Source organism: Aulonocara sp. 'chitande type north' Nkhata Bay, linkage group LG22, assembly GCF_057382095.1.
Source record: "Aulonocara sp. 'chitande type north' Nkhata Bay isolate Kocher_YH1m ecotype deep benthic linkage group LG22, A_spYH_male_GT1.1, whole genome shotgun sequence".
Taxonomy (NCBI): domain Eukaryota; kingdom Metazoa; phylum Chordata; class Actinopteri; order Cichliformes; family Cichlidae; genus Aulonocara; species Aulonocara sp. 'chitande type north' Nkhata Bay.
The window spans coordinates 18,294,097-18,312,251 of NC_141364.1; the positions used below are offsets into that span (position 1 = coordinate 18,294,097).

An 18,155-nucleotide genomic window follows, 5' to 3' on the forward strand; every position below is an offset into this window, starting at 1 on the left:
GAGAGTGTAGCCCTGTACACTTCACATCCTGCTGTTTATCCTGCTACTTCTATCAGTAGCCACATCATCGTCCTTTGGTTAACTCTCCAATTACTTTTGAGCATCTGTATGAAAATGACTGTATGAATGCAACCCCTTGAATTCAAAGTGAAAGTTTGCACTTGGTGTAAAATCCACTGTGCTGGTATAAAGATGAAAAATGATAAAAAACAATGCAATTGTATCTATCTATCCATCTATAAAAAACAAAACAGCAGTAAAAGTTGTGAAAATATATTTAAGAGTCCAAAGTTATACCCTCCTTTATTTGTTATAAAACTGTGGGACCGGTTAAAGTCTTTGCCAGGGCGATTATGGTCCCCGGACCTTATGTTCGACAACCAGTTTTACCAGAACAAAACTGGCATGTTAAAAAAAGGGAAATAACCTGTTGTTTTTATAAGCAAAAACGCAGACCAGTTCAGCTCATTTTATTTATTTATTTTTAACCAGATCATAGTAATTCAGAGGTCCCACGGCACCTGAAAAGTAGGCTGTACAAGTAGGTTAAAGCATGAAGCTTTGCTGCCTGGTCCAAATCTTCTCTCTTCCACAGCCTAAATTCCCGCCTTTTTCCTTTCTTCCCTCTGCCATAACCCCCTCCCTTCTCGCTTCCAATCTCTCCTTGCGTCATTGTTTTCAATGGAGCATCCTCCCCGGTTGCATTACCTTCTTTCGGAGGAGAAGGGGAGCGGTGGGGGCTTGTGGAGGCGTGTGCAGCGCCGACCAATTAGAGACCGCCGTGGCCGCCGGACCGCACATGTTTACAGGCAGCATTCCGCCGGTAGAGTCCCCGCTCGGTCTGAGGTGACGGCGGACTGGATGCGGCAGTAGTTGGAACCGGAGCCGGTTAACGGTCAAATTTCAATCTTTTGTAACACATACGGCGAGGTGTCGGGGTACAGAGCCGTGTGGGGCGGAAAAATTCGACGTGCTGGCTCCCGTGCCTCTATGCTCAAGCTGTTTGCCCTGTATTAGCCACCATTTTTACATAATCGTGTATAAGTGTCGCCTCGGCTCACGACTACGGCGATTAGTCCGCGTTTTCCCGCCGCCCCTTCAGCTCGCAGGGAGCAGAGAGGAAAACAAACAGGTCGAACGGAGGAAGATTGGTAGCCGGTTGGATGTAGAGGTTGTTTAGCGGCGAATGAATCGTAGTCGTCGGCTACTAATTCAGAGCTGGTCGGTTTCTTGTTTCTTTTTTTACGGGGTGCTTGTGCGCGGTGCATTCCGGACGCTGTTTGGAGTTTCCCCCTCCTCCGAGTATGTTGCCCCTTTCTAACATTTTGTCAGGGCTGTTGGAGCGCGTAGTCTACCCGCTGCAGTTTTGTGTTTTTCACGACGCTGTTTACCGGCTATAATTCGACGCTTAATGATTTAATTTTACCGGCTCGCCGGCTTTGAATACAGTGAAACAGTTTTTAGAGATGCACACGAGGCGCCTGGTGAAGCGCTCGGTCCTCGGCAGCCGCGTTTATGCGCCGAGTCCGACGGGGGACGGTGCCCCGGTGACAGGAGTGGTCCAGGCTGTCAAGCAGGAAAACAGAGACTTGTCGGCTGCGGGAGCCCGGCGAAGCGTCTACACCGTGCTCATGCAAGACGGGAGCCTCAAGGAGTTCTCCGAGGAGGAGATAGCCTCGGGCTTCAACCACACCGCAGCCAAAGGACCACTCAAGTCCAGCCTGAAGGTACGTGGGTCCGACCGGCAGGCGACGCTTCACTGTTGTTGTTGTGCGGTGTTTTGCAGCGTTTAACCGCTTCCTGCACGGAGCGGATTTAACGGTGTCACCGCCGCCGTTCCCGCCGCCGCGGACGAGAGATTTAACCGGCTGGGATTTTAAAAAATGCATTATGCTGTTATTGCTATAATGAGTCGTTTGCATATTGAAGCATATAACGGACTGTCATGACATTTGGCGACATCAGATATATAGGACAAAGGGCTTGATGGGGCCTGCGCAATGTTTATGTGGGCTAGTGGGTGGGTAAGATGAGGCAAACAAACACGCTCTGACTGCAGCGTTTTAGATTGATGTAAATAACCGGCCCGAGGTTTTTGCATGCTCGCCGCCTTATATTTTATACATATATGTATGTGAATGTGACATTTCTTACAGATAATTCTGCGCAACCGGCATTTAATTGCACATTTGGTTAAAGACTTAATTACATTTAGGTTTTTTTTTGTTGTTGTTTATTTTTCTCTCATTCATATATTAATGCATGTTACACAGTTTAAAATCGATCGTCTCTGTGTGCACTCATTCTGCTCAAGGGTGTTATTGTTTTAAGAGCTATTATAAAAGAGATCACGCGCACTTCTTGTTGCATTAGAGTCAAGATAGTAAGTTGTGACGGTGTCCAAATCTGCAGTCCTGATGTAGGCCTAACAAGCGATGATCTGATTGCCTTGCAATCCAACTTGAACGCTTTTCTGTCACGTGGCCCCAAATAAAGATTGTGCGAGGAAGAAAAGGCCAATTCAGCGCTTGGATGAGCACACTGTTTCTAACATAGGGGAAGTGTGTGTGTGTGGGGTATTGTGTTCATCCTTTTTATAGCGAGGGAGTGACTGAGGAATGCTTGTGGCTGAATAACAACTTTTTTTGATGCTGTGATTTTGATTGCATTTCTTGTGTGTGTGTTTTCATGTTGTTGATGCAGAAACTTGCAGGCTGTAATCTTCAGTCTTATTTCTATGACCAAAGCTGAAATGTTGAGCCACAGTTTGTGGATCTGTCACAGTTCCTGCAGCAGTAAATTGTACTCTTCTGCCTGAAAATGCACATAAATCTCGTAAACTGTTATTTAAATCGTTACAAACAGATGCCAGATCTTCCCAAAGATAAACCCGCTCTTCGGGGGGACTTGTTAGATCTGTGAGTGATGGGAAATGCAGTGTGAACTTAGGTCTCCCGTTTTGCAGTTGTGCATGCAGTGATCAACACAAAAGCTGTTGCACAATTCTGTTACAGTCCCCAGCGCAGGCTGGAGAAGTGCAGCTGAGGGTGAGAACGTATTCCTGTCAGCACAATGGTCAATTCTCTTTCAGCACGACTCAATTCCCGCTGATGTCGAAAACAAGCCATAAAATGAGGAGGAGGGGTATGCTCTGTATGTGCGTGTGTGTCTGTGTGTGTATGCATTCACATGTGCATCTGTGTTGCTTTTTGTGTGCATTAGGGCGCTAATATAAATGTGATTTTCATCTGTTGTGTGTTTTGGATCTTTAACGAGTGAGATGTGACTGCTTTAAATCCTGGAACAGGAGCTGTTTGTGAGAGCATGCCACCCCGTTTGAACAGCAGCAGCTGTACGGCCGACAAAGTGGGCGCCCCCAGGTTGGCAACGGGTGGCGTGCTCCAAAGAATCTGGATGCTTGGCTCTGTGCCCAGAATGGCGAACGAATGGTCCCTGTTTTGCATGGGGCAGGAGTGGGGGGGCGCGATGCCACTTGTTGACTTGCTGTTTTGTGCAAATGTATGTTGTGTGAGAACTAAGTTACGGTGATTTCTCCAGCTGCTAACAAAGAGATCTCACTCACTTCTTGTTGGGCCGGAGCTGTCGTTGTTTGTGTTTGTTGCACACCGATGCGGGAGTCAATGAAGCAAGCTTGTTGACAGAGGCTGTGACTCTTTGTTCTAAGGCGGTGATCTCAGGCGGGCCCGTCGCTGGCTGAGCTTATTGGTTCGCTGAGCAACATCAGCAGGAACTACAGTCAGTCTGGATGCTGGCACCCATGTGGAAATGGATGAGTAATCCTTTGAGGGTGAAGGAAGGTTATGAGTATATATATATATATATATATATATATATATATATATATATATATATATATATATATATATATATATATATATATATATATATATACAAAAAGTATTACTAATAATAATAATAATAATAATAATTTGTACATAAAGGCTCATTTACCATCATTTGCTTCTGAGTGTTTGACATTGACCATACTAGACTATGGACTATGTCTACAAGGTGTTACATCCACTTGTTATACTGATAAGACTCTCCAGCTGTGTCCATTTTATAGACTATTTAAGATGGCAATGGCGGGTTAGTGAAGTTCTGCTGTGAAGCTTCGAGCTGAGTATTTTTACCAGTATCATCTTGGTATTAAGATGTAACCAATCAGAAGTGGACTCAGGGACACCACACACTCACTGGTTTACAACTTGTGATCGACAGGTACACAGTGAGTTGGTTTTAGCCTCTTTTTTTGACACTAATGTATTCAGTATGATTTTAAAAGTAGTGATGGAGCTCATAAACTCATTAAGAAACTGTTAATGAGATCACACATTGGGGCAGTTATAGAGTTTGAAAAATTTGCAGCCTGCTGGCCATTGAAAAGAATGCAGGCTTAAGTGGAGCCCGACCGATTTATCGGTGGGCCGATATTTTCAGCCATTATTAGTTATCTATTGAACTGTTGGTATTGACGTTTATAAAGACAGATGGAAAAAAAAGAAAAAGAAATCAGAGAAAGAGCCCTTCACTGATGTTATGATTGTTGATGATGCATAGTTTGTCCACCAGAGGGCACTCCACAATTTTTCTGTTCCGAAACCGGGTTTGGAAGCTACCTACACAACAACCAGCTGACCTGAGTGGAGTCGGTCAGAGTGTATACGAGTAAATACACGTTACAAATATTAGAGAAATCTGTGTATGTCTCGTGTGTCTGAAAGAAAAAAATATTGGCAATATCAGAATATACGATTTTTTTTAATCACCAAATGTCTGTCGAAATTGGTCTTAAAAATCCCGTATTGGTTAGACTCTTCTGCATTGGCTTCCCTTTTCAGACCTTGAAGCGACTTTCATTTTTCATACACAGTCTATTGTGTGTGTCAGTAATACTCTGAATATAAAAGAAGATGACACCAGCAAACATCCTTAGCTGCTAAAGCTATTGTGCGTTACCGACATGTTCTCAAGTCAAGGAACCAGTACATCATAAGTAAAAGGATAAAAAAGGTGATAACTTCATCCACTCACTAAACCTTAATGTATACAGTGCATCCAGCTGAGATCATTTGGAGCCCAGCTAAAATAATCAAACTAAACACAGTCATTTAAATCTGTCTTTTATTTTTAAATTAGTTAGACACCTTGGGCTGTGTAATTAAAATGTAGATTTTTCAATTTGTACATAACACCCTACAGGCAGCTATAGCCCACAGTTTGGCACATGTTATGCTCAGGATATTTGGCCCAGCCTGATTAGATTGGCTCACCAGGCACCATGCCAAAGGGTCATTTTGACAAAGTATTCATATTGTAAGTTAATTTTAATTAAAAAAAAAAAAAGTGATGTTATTGCCATGTGCCAGGATATTTTTGTATGAGGATGATACACTTTTCCCCCTTAATTTAATATTTAAAACATCCAAAAAATATATTGCTGCACTTTTTTTGAATGAAATTGTGTTTTAAAAAAAGCCAATGTTTGTTTGCATTTTTTTTTAAACTTGTGGTCAGGATGTGTTTCAGTCCAGGAATGCCATATTGGAAAAACTGAGGTTATGAGTAAGCCATTAACTGTCTTTATCAGAACTATTTTTAATAGTCATAATAGAAATTCCTCCCAGCAACAAAGACCCACATGAGCTAACAGACGTGGTTTCCACTGAAATTCTTTATTATGACCTTTGACCTGCACAGGTAGAAGAATCTTTACGCTTCACAAACTGCTGTAAGTAGGTTACGAGTTTTAATTTGTGTCTCTTTGAGTGGGACACAGAACGAGAATGATAGATGAGGAGAGGAGGGACACTCCGGGTATTTGTTCTCTGCACAGGCACTCACGCACGCACACACACACACACACACCAGCTTTGACATATGCAACTCACATTTCACCACCGATTTGGCATGATTCACAATTTCCTGGCTCTCTGCAACGCTATAATTCATAAGCCCGGTGAAAGGAAGGAATTACGGTTGGTTTTATCCGAGGAATACACTCATCTTACACACAACACCTAATCTTCTCCCAGCCGGTGTAATCCATCTTGTTGTTTTGCTCAAGTTTGTGTTTTCATTGTGTATTTTGCACAGCACTGGGCATTTTTTGTGACGAGACTATATCATGAATGATATTTGATATCCATTCGTCATGTTTTTTTTCTGTCTCATTAATCGAAATGAATGGTGTTGTGTGTTAGGTGTGTGCATTCTGTGTGTGTGTGTTGACTTTTCCACAGTAAAGACTAATCCTGTTGCACTGCTTTAAGATAATGATCTAGTTCACACACACGAACAGACACACACTGGCCTGAATGCCATTCTCCTCAGCGCTCGGTGTGGGCAGCTGTGTGTGTCACTCTGCTTTTGTTTTGCCATTTTCTCAGTGTGTTTTTCTAAGATCACCGTGGCTTTAGCTACAAACAGAGGTGCGTGTGTATTTGTGTGTCTGTGTTGGTGGGTGCATTTGCGCTTGTTTTTTGATCCGACAATCTTGCCAGAGCAGGTCACCTTAATGGCTGAAGCCCTGAAACAAAGAAAGCCATTGTTGCTGGTTACCCCAGTCTACCTTGAACTTCATTCTGCTTTTTTATTGCTTCTGCAATGTTGCCCGAATCGTAGCAAGATGAATCAGTATGTCTGTGAGATAAAACAGGCAGTTTATCTGAGACTTTATTTTGCCGTAACAAAAAAAATGTTGTTTTTATTACCCTTTAAGGATTTATTTAATTAATAAACACCATTACTTTGGTTGTGGCAATAGACTGTACATAAAAGATGACTATTTATGTGAAAATGCTCCTTGGCTTCCGTGAACTATGATGTTAGTCAACATTTTATAGTCTCTGTTGACAGTTTGATTCTTATTTAATAAAACACAATGTTTACGTTATGAAATCTGTAGTCTTACAGTAAAACTAGAGCTGGGCGATAGCACGATAACGATATGTATTGCGAAATAACTTTTTCTCGATAGAAAAATTAAACTATTGCAATAGACCTCACCGCTCTTGTCCTCTTAAAAAAAAAAAAAAAAAAAGAACAGCCACTGTAAATTGTGCCGAAAACAAGTCTGGAAATACAATAAAGCGGTGCATGCTCAATCTCTGACTGGAAGCGCTAATTCGTCATTTGGCTTTTGTCAGACTAAAGTACCTGTTAAAACTGTTTGAAAAGCTAAGCTATACAACAAGGAGAGATTGAGAATTTCCTTTTAGTTCTCAGTTTATTTGATATTGACAAAAGTTAGTCAATTTTGAGTCCTGCAAAACAAACTAAGATTTATTTTTAGAATTAATATTTTGTTTCTAAGTGGAATTGACAATTTAGTCTGTTTTGTTTGTTCTATTTTGAAACTTAAACGCTTTAGCGGCTGCCTTTTGTGTAGTTTGCAATATTTGCCTTTATTTATCTGAAAAAGTCTCATGTTCCTTAAGTACATCTACCCTGTTGAACTTATTATGGGAAATAAATATTTAAATAAAAACAAGCTGCTGATTATTTCACATTTTACTTGTGAGCAACGGCACATTTAAATCTTACAAATATAGTTATTTGGCTTATATCGTGATAGATATCGTTATCGCCTGAAACGAAAAAAAACATATCGTGATATGAAAAAATCTTATATTGCCCAGCTCTAAGTAAAACCAATGCAATGCAGCAGGGTTGACCTATATTCTTATTTCTTGAGAAGTTACTGAATAAGTGTGCAGTGTCCCCAAGTTTCTCAGTCTGATCCAACCCTTGCTTCTTATATCTGACAAAGCCACTCTGTTTGAGGCTTGGCTATGGGAGATAAGTAACCAATGTGATGATGTAGTGAAACCAGTGAAATATACTTCCTCTCTATGTATTTGTTTAAAATACAATGATAGGGTTTTTTCTGTGTATAAGAATGTCTGGGACCAAAGACTTAGGATAATAATATATATAATTTGTTTTTTTTAAGCATTAAAAAGCCGGAAAGACCATCAATTTCAAGTAAGGCCTAGTAAGGACAGATTTACACTTTACTGTTGTTTATGCCAAATTCTGACCATATCGTCTGCACACACTGGTTGTAACCAGCGTCCTGTCCGCTTGAACCGGTCTGGCAGTTTTCTGGATGTTGTCTCTTTTTAAGACCTTTCTTTGTAAACCATAGAGATGGTTATGTGGGGAAAAATCCCAGTAGATCAGCAGTTTCTGAAATCCTCACCCAGCCTTTTGGGCACCAACAACCATGCCCCATTCAAAGTTACTTAAATGACCTTTCCTCGCCATTCTCATGGTCAGTTTGAACTTCAGCATGTCTGCATGGCTAAATGCATCAACTTGCTGAAATGTTATTGGTTGACTAGATATTTGTGTTACCAAGGAGTTAAGCAGATGTTCCTAATAAGGTGGCTGTGATACATACATACATGCAAACCCTTCTTTCACTCTCTGGCCTTATCAATAAATTGCTCACATTTCTTCCACTAAAACCTGATGGTGTTTGTGAAAGTACAGATGATGCTGTTTTTAAAAATGAATTTTCTTTTTTTTTAAACAAATTACTTTAAAAGCAAGTGTGGTGCTATTATGTAATGTTTTATTATATTTTTGCTCATGACAGTGCAGTCTTTTGTGGAAAACCTCATCCCTCCAAAACGTCTGCAGGAAGAATAATAGACTGGTTTTGTGACTGACCACTGTTCATTTTTTACTCTGTCCAGTGTGTTTTGGCAAAGACTTTTTTTAGGCCCAAGAATGTGGAAATTTTCTTAAACCGTATTTAGACTGTGTTCTATCACATTTGAAATGTAAACATTCAAATTCAAATTTTAGCTGCCAGGTTTTGAGGCAGCCAATGCCCAGACCTTATTTTCTGTCTATTTTTACTTTTGGTTACTCTCTTTAATAATAAATTGAAATGGACTCATTCTGTAGATGTGTTCTTCACCAGTAACAGAATTGCAAAAGATATTTATCATTATGACCTTGTTAAATAAAAAAAGAGGCCATTTGAAGGAGCTGATTGCTACTTCATCATTTCTTCCAACTTATTTATGTGGTATTTCTGCACAAGCACTGAATTATTTCTTTTTTTCGCCTCTCTACAGCAGAGCTCCAGTAACGGAGCTCCAGATGGCCAGAAGGTGGAGGGCAGCTGTCTGAGCCCAGAGCCAGCGGAGGAGCAGCGTTCAACGGACGGAAAACGTGTTAGCCGGGACTCTGACACCCGATCGGTGTCCCTGCTGGAGCAGAAACGCAAAGTAGTCTCCTCCAGCATTGACGTCCCCCACGCTAGGTAGGACTGTGTATATGAAATTCTCTAGCAGTGACAGTCTGATTCCTATCCTGCAGGCAGCTTGGCTAGAGTGGTACAGGCAAAGTTCACGAAAAGTTTATGACATAGATATGTCATCTCACAAATAGGACAGACCTTATGTGGGCTGACATCCTGTATTTTATTTGATCCTCGAAGCCAATTTTGCAGCACATAGTTTACAAGATAATTTGGCAAGAGTCTGCTTTACTCCATTACATAAATATTTTATTATATGGCCTCACACATGCTACACTCTTCCAACATACAGTGTTGTGTGTGTGTGTGTTTATTATAAATAGATAGATATATAGTTGCATAGATGTGTATGTGCAAGTAAGGCTTCAGACTGATGTAAACACTCAACAGTTTGTTTGTTTTTTTTCTACTGTTAATGTGGATGATGTCATCTCGGGCAGACAGCTGTCTGAGAACATGCCTCAAAGAACTGCTTTTCAAACCTTCTCCTTGTGATCGAGACAAGAAAGTTGACTTCAAGGGAGGGAGAGGGTAGCTAAAACTGCTTCCTGACATAGCGTGAACTACACCAGTGTCTACTATAAGATAAATGTGGATTATTATGAATCGTGACTCACATAAAGCTAGTTTAGTAGACTCCAAGAGTAAAAATATGGAGGCGGAAATGAGCATAATAGGTCCTCTATAAACCGATCCAGACATTTTGTTGATTTAGGATTCTATCCGTGTTCTGAATATTAAAAGGTTTTCAGCAAAATGTTGCTTTTGGATGCTGTTTCTTTAACTTGCAGAAGCATTTATGGGTATTGTTATTTAAACGGCATGCCTCTCTGGTGGTTTCTCAACAGTTACCCTGTTGAGCGTCTTTCCTGCTACACAGCAAAGACACCGTGGCCTTGCAGAATACTTTGCCCTTATAGCCCGCGTGTACAGTTGTTGCTTTCATGTGGTATAAACATTGTGGCACATATTCCAAACTGATCCTACATGCAGAACATAACCCTATACAACTGGAAATAATTATTATGTTATGATGCATTAGTTATTTCTTTACTCATTCGGTGGTTCTCTTTACACTGCACACACACACGTGCACACACACGTGCACACACACGTGCACACAAATATTATTTTAGACCACCAGACTAATTCCCCACATAAGCCATTTCCACAATAGAGCAGTTAACCATTGGTGGGCAGCAGTGCACGACAGTGAAGTTCTATCTAATAAAGGAACAACACTCTTTCTCAATTAAATGTGAAACCCTAATACCTTGTAAAGCACTTTGCTGTTATTGGACATCACTCCTCATTACCTGCCTTCACTCTGCTGCTGGAGTCCAATCGATGGCAACTTGCTGAAAAGTACAGCAAAAGTTTCCCATTTGTGCAACTTTATCACTCCATCCTGAGCTATTGCCTTAAATTTAACTGTTATTTGTTGATGAGTCATTGATTAGAAGCTGCCTTATGGCCCATTAAGAAGGAAGAAAGGTCTATCGCATAGATTAGACTGGAATTTCATACTTGTCCTTTGGATGGGGATTGCAAAAATATTGATATTTATGTGTTTATGGTTGGATGTCTTATTGATTATCTTGCTGCTCAAGTTTATGTGCAATCACTAGACCAACTTCATGTTGTCTAGTGATTGCACCTCCTCCCGCTGAGGCCAGCTAAAAACATTGTAGCCACGGGGAGATGTCTTATAAGTCACATTCAGAAATCCTCATAAAATGACTGAAATAAGACATGACCTTCAGAGAGCTTCACATCTTCAGAGTTATTGGTGTGGGCACACACAGCACTCCGAAAATCCAAATTGGCTCTCCAGCCAGAATTCCAACTGGATTATGTATGCTGTGATCTTATTTAGACTGTGCAGACATCTCTAAGGCACCAAAAACATGAGCACTGTGTGCAATACTTCTTAAATACGTGTGTATATAGAAGCAACCAATGACTAAAGTTAGATTTGGTTTTAAACTATGAACACCTTTGCGTATTTGGGTGTGAAATGAAAAGCTAACAATGGCTGCCATGGCTACTTTTAGCACATTGCCATGGCATGATGGCGTTTTGCAATGTGCTTCTGGAGTCGGGGGCTGTGCTATAACAAAAACTAGTCGTGTCAGATTGTCAGAATAGATCGCACTAATTCCAATCTCATGGTTAGAGGTTAGGATATGGTACCTAAACCCACTATCCACTCTAATGAAGGGCAGCAGATCTTTCACAGTAAACTTGGAAAGAACCCTGTAATTATGTTTTGGTTTTTTTCCCTGCTTTGTTCTAATGAAGCTCTGGCTGCCACTTGTTGAAACACTAATACGAACATTTAAGAAGAAGTCCTTGAAACCAATTCTGTGTACAGACTTTTGTGAAATGATAGCAAGTGTTATCTTCATTTGACAAGTCAAGGTTACACTTCACTTTTTTTGTTTTTTTTAGCTTGACAATTTCCATCTGCATCTGAACCAAAAGCTGCTAAAAAAGCAAAAACAGTCAAACATGCTGAAATGCTCTGGCCTTATCAGATCTTGTATTTTTAAGTCTTTTCTGGGGTTGTTTGTGTTACTGCCTTTTTGCACATCAGCAACTTTGTCATTATTAGGGATTTGTTAGTTATTTCACTTCGTGAGCCAAAAAATGAAAGTCACATAAATACCATTTGAAGTCATAAGCCACTTTTCCATAGATTTTTCCATTTTTCAATAAATCGCTGCACCACCTTCCTATTTTCATCGCAATAAATTTAAACAAATGAACTTCTGTACAGTACTTTACTTTCATTTATACCTGAAAGTAGAGCTGGGCGATAGAACGATAACGATATGTATCGCGATATAACTTTTACTCGATAGAGAAATTAAGCTATCGCGATAGACCTCGCCGCTCTTGTCCTCTTAAAAAAAAAAAAAAAAAAAAAAAAAAAAAGGTCAGCCGATCCAAATTCAGTAGCGCAGAGCTGAACCAATCACAGCCGCAGCGTCACCTCGCGTGACTTGCTACGCACAGCACAAGTGCCAAGCCGCACGTGTGTTTGTTTGGGAAGCAGCCAGCGGGTAATGGAGCCAGCGCATAATGGAGGAAATGAGTGTGCCGACTAGAAAAATCAACCGAGCGTGACCGAAGAGAAAACAGATGATGGTTCCAATGCCGGAGAGATTGTCGAACGGAAGAGCCAAAGAAGTTCCGTAGTGTGAAGGTATTTCGGCTATTTCAAGTCTGACAAAAACAGAGTAGCGTGCACTGTAAATTGTGCTGAAAGCAAGTCTGGAAATACAATAAACTGGTGCATGCGTCACACTGTGCGCCACGTTATTGTTTCGGTGAAATGAATTTCTACAATACTTTTACTGTTAATTCTACTCTCTGCAGTGTTTAAATGCTTACATATACACACAGTTACTGTCCGTCCATACATACGACTCGGTTCTGCTTCTATGCCGCAGCTTTGTTTACTTTTTCCCACCGAGGCTTCTAGACTTCTGATTGGCCAATATTTCTGCACGGTTAGGAATCTAGCGCCACCTGCTGCTTTGGCATGTTCATAGCAGCGTTTTCCTTCATTTCTGCCTTTATGTGTGGACGGGATTATTTTTTAAAACGAAAACGGAAAATCTCCGTTTTCAAAAATACCCGTGTACGTGTGGACGTAGCCTCAGTCTCTGACTGGAAGCGCTAATTCGTCATTCGGCTTTTGTCAGACTAAAGTAACTGTTAAAACTGTTTGAGAAGCTAAGCTATACAACAAGGAGAGATTGAGAATTTCCTTTTAGTTCTCAGTTTATTTGATATTGACAAAAGTTAGTCAGTTTTGTCTGTTCTTCTGTAAAACAAGCTAAGATTTATTTTTAGAATTAATATTTTGTTTCTAAGTGGAATTGACCATTTAGTCTGTTTCATTTGTTCTATTTTGAAACTTAAACGCTTTAGCGGCTGCCTTTTGTGTAGTTTGCAATATTTGCCTTTATCTATCTGAAAAAGTCTCATGTTCCTTAAGTACATCTACCCTGTCAAACTTATTATGGGAAATAAATATTTAAAAACAAGCTGCTGATTATTTCACATTTTACTTGTGAGCAACGGCACATTTAAATCTTACAAATATAGTTATTTGGCTTATATCGTGATAGATATCGTTATCGCCTGAAATGAAAAAAACATATCGTGATATGAAAAAATCTCATATCGCCCAGCTCTACCTGAAAGACACCTCTCTTCTGTTTCTGAACATTATTTTTCTGCCTTCATTCGGCAGACACAGTAATGACAGAGACAGGAGACATGGGAAGATAAAGCAAATGTCTATATGTGCAGATGACTTGTTTGCCCCTTAATAAAGTTTCAGCATTGAAGAAGAATAATTGTGGATTATAATTGTGCAAAAGCAGACTCCCCCCCCCCCCCCCCCCCCCCCAAAAAAAAGAAAATCAATTTTCAGCCCAATTCATAAAGTGTGCTTGCACAATCAAGAAGATGGAAAGTTCATTGTTGCTGCCCCTGAGAGCAGGTATGATTCTAAGCTCTTTCTTTAGATATCCCCACAGTGACCTCGTCGGTATACAGCTCCATTATTGCCTCAAGATTAAGATCCAAAGGTCTCATCCGCTGCACACCTGCGACCAATTTTAAACCTGCTCCCACACTGGGGAAGAAATTGTGTCGCCGCTGACCACAGAGTAACGTTTATCTGTAATGAAGACAAAGGGGCAAAGAGACGAGAGGGAGGGAGGTGGCGAGGAGTAATGGTAAATGGTAAATGGCCTGTATTTATATAGCGCTTTACTAGTCCCTAAGGACCCCAAAGCGCTTTACATATCCAACCCTAACCCTAACCCTGGTGATGGCAAGCTACATTGTAGCCACAGCCACCCTGGGGCGCACTGACAGAGGCGAGGCTGCCGGACACTGGCGCCACCGGGCCCTCTGACCACCACCAGTAGGCAACGGGTGAAGTGTCTTGCCCAAGGACACAACGACCGAGACTGTCCAAGCCGAGGCTCGAACCGGCAACCTTCCGATTACAAGGCGAACTCCCAACTCTTGAGCCACGATCGCCCCACTGGTGGCAAAGGGACGAGGGAGCCCAAGGAAGCCCAAGCACCGAGGGGAAATTTGTGCATACAGCGGAGGGGAAGAAGGTAACGGAGCTGAGAGAGCATGTGTAGCTATTAAGTTAACAGCAAAAGAGAGAGGAAAGGGAGAAAATGCCTGAGGAGTTTTGTCAGAGAGAACTCTCCAGAGAAGTCTGACCTTGAGGTTGTTAATTGCGCTCTGAAAAAAAAAAGTTCCCTCTCAACTTGTGATTTACCAAGAAAATGTCTGGCTGTTTGATGGCTCTCCAGATCCCTTGCAACCTAGAATACAATAGGTTCCCTCCCTCGCTGGGATTCAGTGAAGTACCCAAATGCCTCTTCTGCAATCATTGGGAAACTAGAGGAAAAATGACAGTGTGCCATATAAGATGTTGGACCTCGGGGGGCTTTTTGTAACTACATTTCATGCTTCTGCCAGCTTGTCCAACTCTCTGTGCTTTATCGAGTAGCTGCGTACATTGCTTTTGTTTGCAGGATGCTTGCTTTGGCAACTTTTTATGAGTCCTGCAAACAGAAATCGATGGCATTGCATGATTGACATGTGTTGACTGATATTTTTTTCCATCACTACAACCCTCAAACGCTCAGAAATGATTTCCTTTTTTTGTCTTTAAAAAAAATATTTATTCTGCACATTAAGAGTAGAAAGATTTGCTCACTGCGGCAGGTTCTGATTTGTTTATTGCCATGTTTGTCTTTGCTGAATTATCAGACATGGTTAAACATTGTCAGACTGTAGTCTCAGCCAGCTGCTGGGTCTGCTCCTTCCTCCAAGGGCTTATGTTTTCTTTATTCAGGAAACGGCCAATTGTAACAAGAGCTAGTGGGACCAGACCAGTGGAAAACGAATGGCTTGGCTCTTGACAAATAGCATTCAGGAGACTAATTGCTAGCAGGGGAAGTGAAGTATAACCCTAGATGAAGGCAAAATCAAGAGTGCTTTGCTTGTTATTACAAAATCCCAAAACAGCAGATCTGAGGGTTTAAATCCTCTTCTCTTCAGAAAGCCAGCAACCCCCCCACCCCACCCCAAATCTGTCTAGCATTAACAGAGGTTATTCATGTATTTCTAAATGACTGGACCCCTTGCTGTTCCTCCATGATGTTTTTTCTTTCCTTGTTTCTTTTTTTAATACATAAAAGCTCAACAAAGTTACACATGTAATTTAATTATGGTAACTGATGACAAGGAGTCTGGTGGGGTGGACTGGAATTTGGGAGGGGACCAACTTCAAAACCAGCATTGTTGCCAAGAGCATTTTGTTATTGTCATTTTTTTTTATTGTTGATCAGTGTGCTTGCAGATCACCCAGTTTAGTGCGCTGAGCCAACCATGTGCTCCACTCTCAGAGCCGCCTGCATCAGCCAACTCAGGCATGGAACAAGGCCAAAGACAAAAAGAGGCCCAGAGGGACTCTCAAATTATCGTTTGTCTTTTGATAAAGTGGCACGGCCTGTAATCAGTTTGTTTTCCTGCTGTTCGGTGGTTTTGTTTGTGTTTATGGAGTTTTCTTACCTTTTTGGAAACACCGCTGCAGCTCTCGCTGCTTTTGCACAACGTGTTTGTGTTTGCGGTGAGCGCCGGCGCTCGAGTTTCGAAATAAGAGAAAGTAGGGGAGCGGCGTGGGTTTTCGAAAGAGTGAGTGACATAGAGGGAAAGCGAGAGAGGGAGGGAAAAAGCGCACTGTGCATTTGCCAAAGAAAACAGTTTTCTTGGTTTGGATGCCAGTGGAGTTTAGAAACCAGAAGATTACTATCTGAAAAGACAAATCATTCCTTCTCCTCCACTGTCTAACTTTCCTAATCTCAGTGGGCCTTTATCTGATTGGATGTTGATGGGGGTTTTTTTTTCTCCTCACAACAGTTTGACCAAACCAGGTGTGCTGAGGCAAATATTCCGACAATCTGATTGGCTTTACCACACACAGCTAAAAATAACAGAAACGTGTTTGTATTCATATAAAAGGAACATTGTTCAGCATGTGTAAATCAGCGTTCCTGCATTTGAACCATAAAAACGGCTTCTGAAAATACGAATGTTGTGATTTATTTTGATGGCAGCCTTAGCTGGGATTTTTTAATTTATTTATTTAGTTGTTTTTTTTATTTATTTAAAGCTAAAGAAAAAAAACCCCCATCAACATCCAATCAGATAAAGGCCCACTGAGATTAGGAAAGTTAGACAGTGGAGGAGAAGGAATGATTTTTTCCTTTAGCACATTCCTTAAATACAAGCAAATGGAAAATGGAGAGAACAAAAGAAAAGAAGGAAAAAAACACATTTGGATGCAGTGTGTTTACAGGCCACCCAGTAGCTCCCACCCCAAACACCACTGGATGTCCTGTGGTGAATAAAACCTGAACACTGATCAGAAAACTTTAAAGATGCTTGATTTGGTGCTGTATAAATAACTTTTAATTGAACGTCAGTGGCCGATATTCATCTGTTGTGTCACTACAGTTTGTACAGGCTAAAGGGTTAAAGAGCATGTGACTCAGAGCTGAAGGAGCTTAAAACAAAGATTTCTTTGTTTCTCTTGAACACGAGGGGAGATAAATAATGACGTCTGTATCATCTGTTGGCCAAATCGTTTTAAACATCGATATCAGCTCAGGATTTCACATTCATTGCATCCCGATTAAATCACTCTTAGATTTTTTTATCTTGCCTTAGCCTTAGAGTAGGATAAAGACAGCTTTATTTTTATGCTTTATTGTCGTGGAGCCCTGATAGAAGAAGCCCCAGCAGCCACTAGGGATCGTCTCAAGGTGTTGGCTCTGGCTTATGTGGGGTTAAAAGGTCTCTGATCATATCTCGGTACCAGGTGCATATGGGTTTTTTTTTGTGTATGTTTTTTTTTATAATGGATCAGCAGAATCTTAAAATCAATTCTGAGAGGATCAGCTAACCAGTGTAAACATGCCCAAATTAGACTGATACAATCTAATTAGTGTCAGGGTTGTGCGGTAACTATCACGTGCATCAGTGCAATACCACACCCTTTCTCTCTAACCTCCCATTTTACATCTTTGGTGTCTCAGTAAAATATAACTCAGCGTAATGAGCCCAAATTAGATCTTCTCTGTGGGGATAAAGAATAAATGCACAGGAGACGTGAAACCCAGCTGAGACAAAAAAGCAGCGCATGTGCCGCAGGGTGTCGTTGGAGCTTTCGCGCATGAAGGATTTTTTTTTTTCGTGGAGCGCATCTTATTAAACAGAGGCCTGCATGGATTACTTAAATATCATGCCTGTTGTTTCTCGGGGGTTCTGCCTCCACAAGTTGGTGACATGTTGTTGATAAGTGAAGAAAGTAGGTTAAATTGGCTAACTCTGTTCAGCAGGATTTGCTGCCGCCATCTAATCTCAAATACAGTATTCACAGATCAACCTCACCCTGCTGTTAATGAAGCTTTAGATTTATTACACGTAGACTAATCAAAGGCAAACTCCTCTTCCTCCTCTCAATATCTGAGGCACGCAAGTGAGAGCCACACTGAGTTGGTCTGCCAGGACATTTGAAAGGATCTCGCTCCCGAGAACAACAAACCTGACAGGAGTATAATTGTGAGTTTAAATTTATATGCAAATGGGTTTTTAATTAAGTGTGCTGCTAGTGTACATGGGGGAATAGGTAGCTATGGATTAGTCGGCTGGCCTGAATCCAATATGAACTTTTGCCAAAGCGCTGGACGCAGGAAGTGTGCAGGCAAGGTGTGTGTTATTGTTGGGCTCTCATAGTGAGTTATGTGCAAGT

At 41.1% G+C, this 18,155-nt stretch overlaps 1 protein-coding gene across 1 annotated transcript in view; it reads left to right on the top strand.

The window, feature by feature from the left end:
* Nucleotides 1–660: 660 nt before the first annotated feature.
* Nucleotides 661–18,155, top strand: part of znf704 (zinc finger protein 704) — a 57,417-nt gene continuing 39,922 nt past the window's right edge. Inside the window, exons 1-2 of the mRNA XM_086279742.1 lie at nucleotides 661–1,727; nucleotides 9,111–9,298. Of these exons, the coding sequence (XP_086135868.1) occupies nucleotides 1,467–1,727; nucleotides 9,111–9,298 (449 nt within the window). The 5' untranslated portion in view covers nucleotides 661–1,466. The remainder of the gene's footprint in view (nucleotides 1,728–9,110; nucleotides 9,299–18,155) is intronic.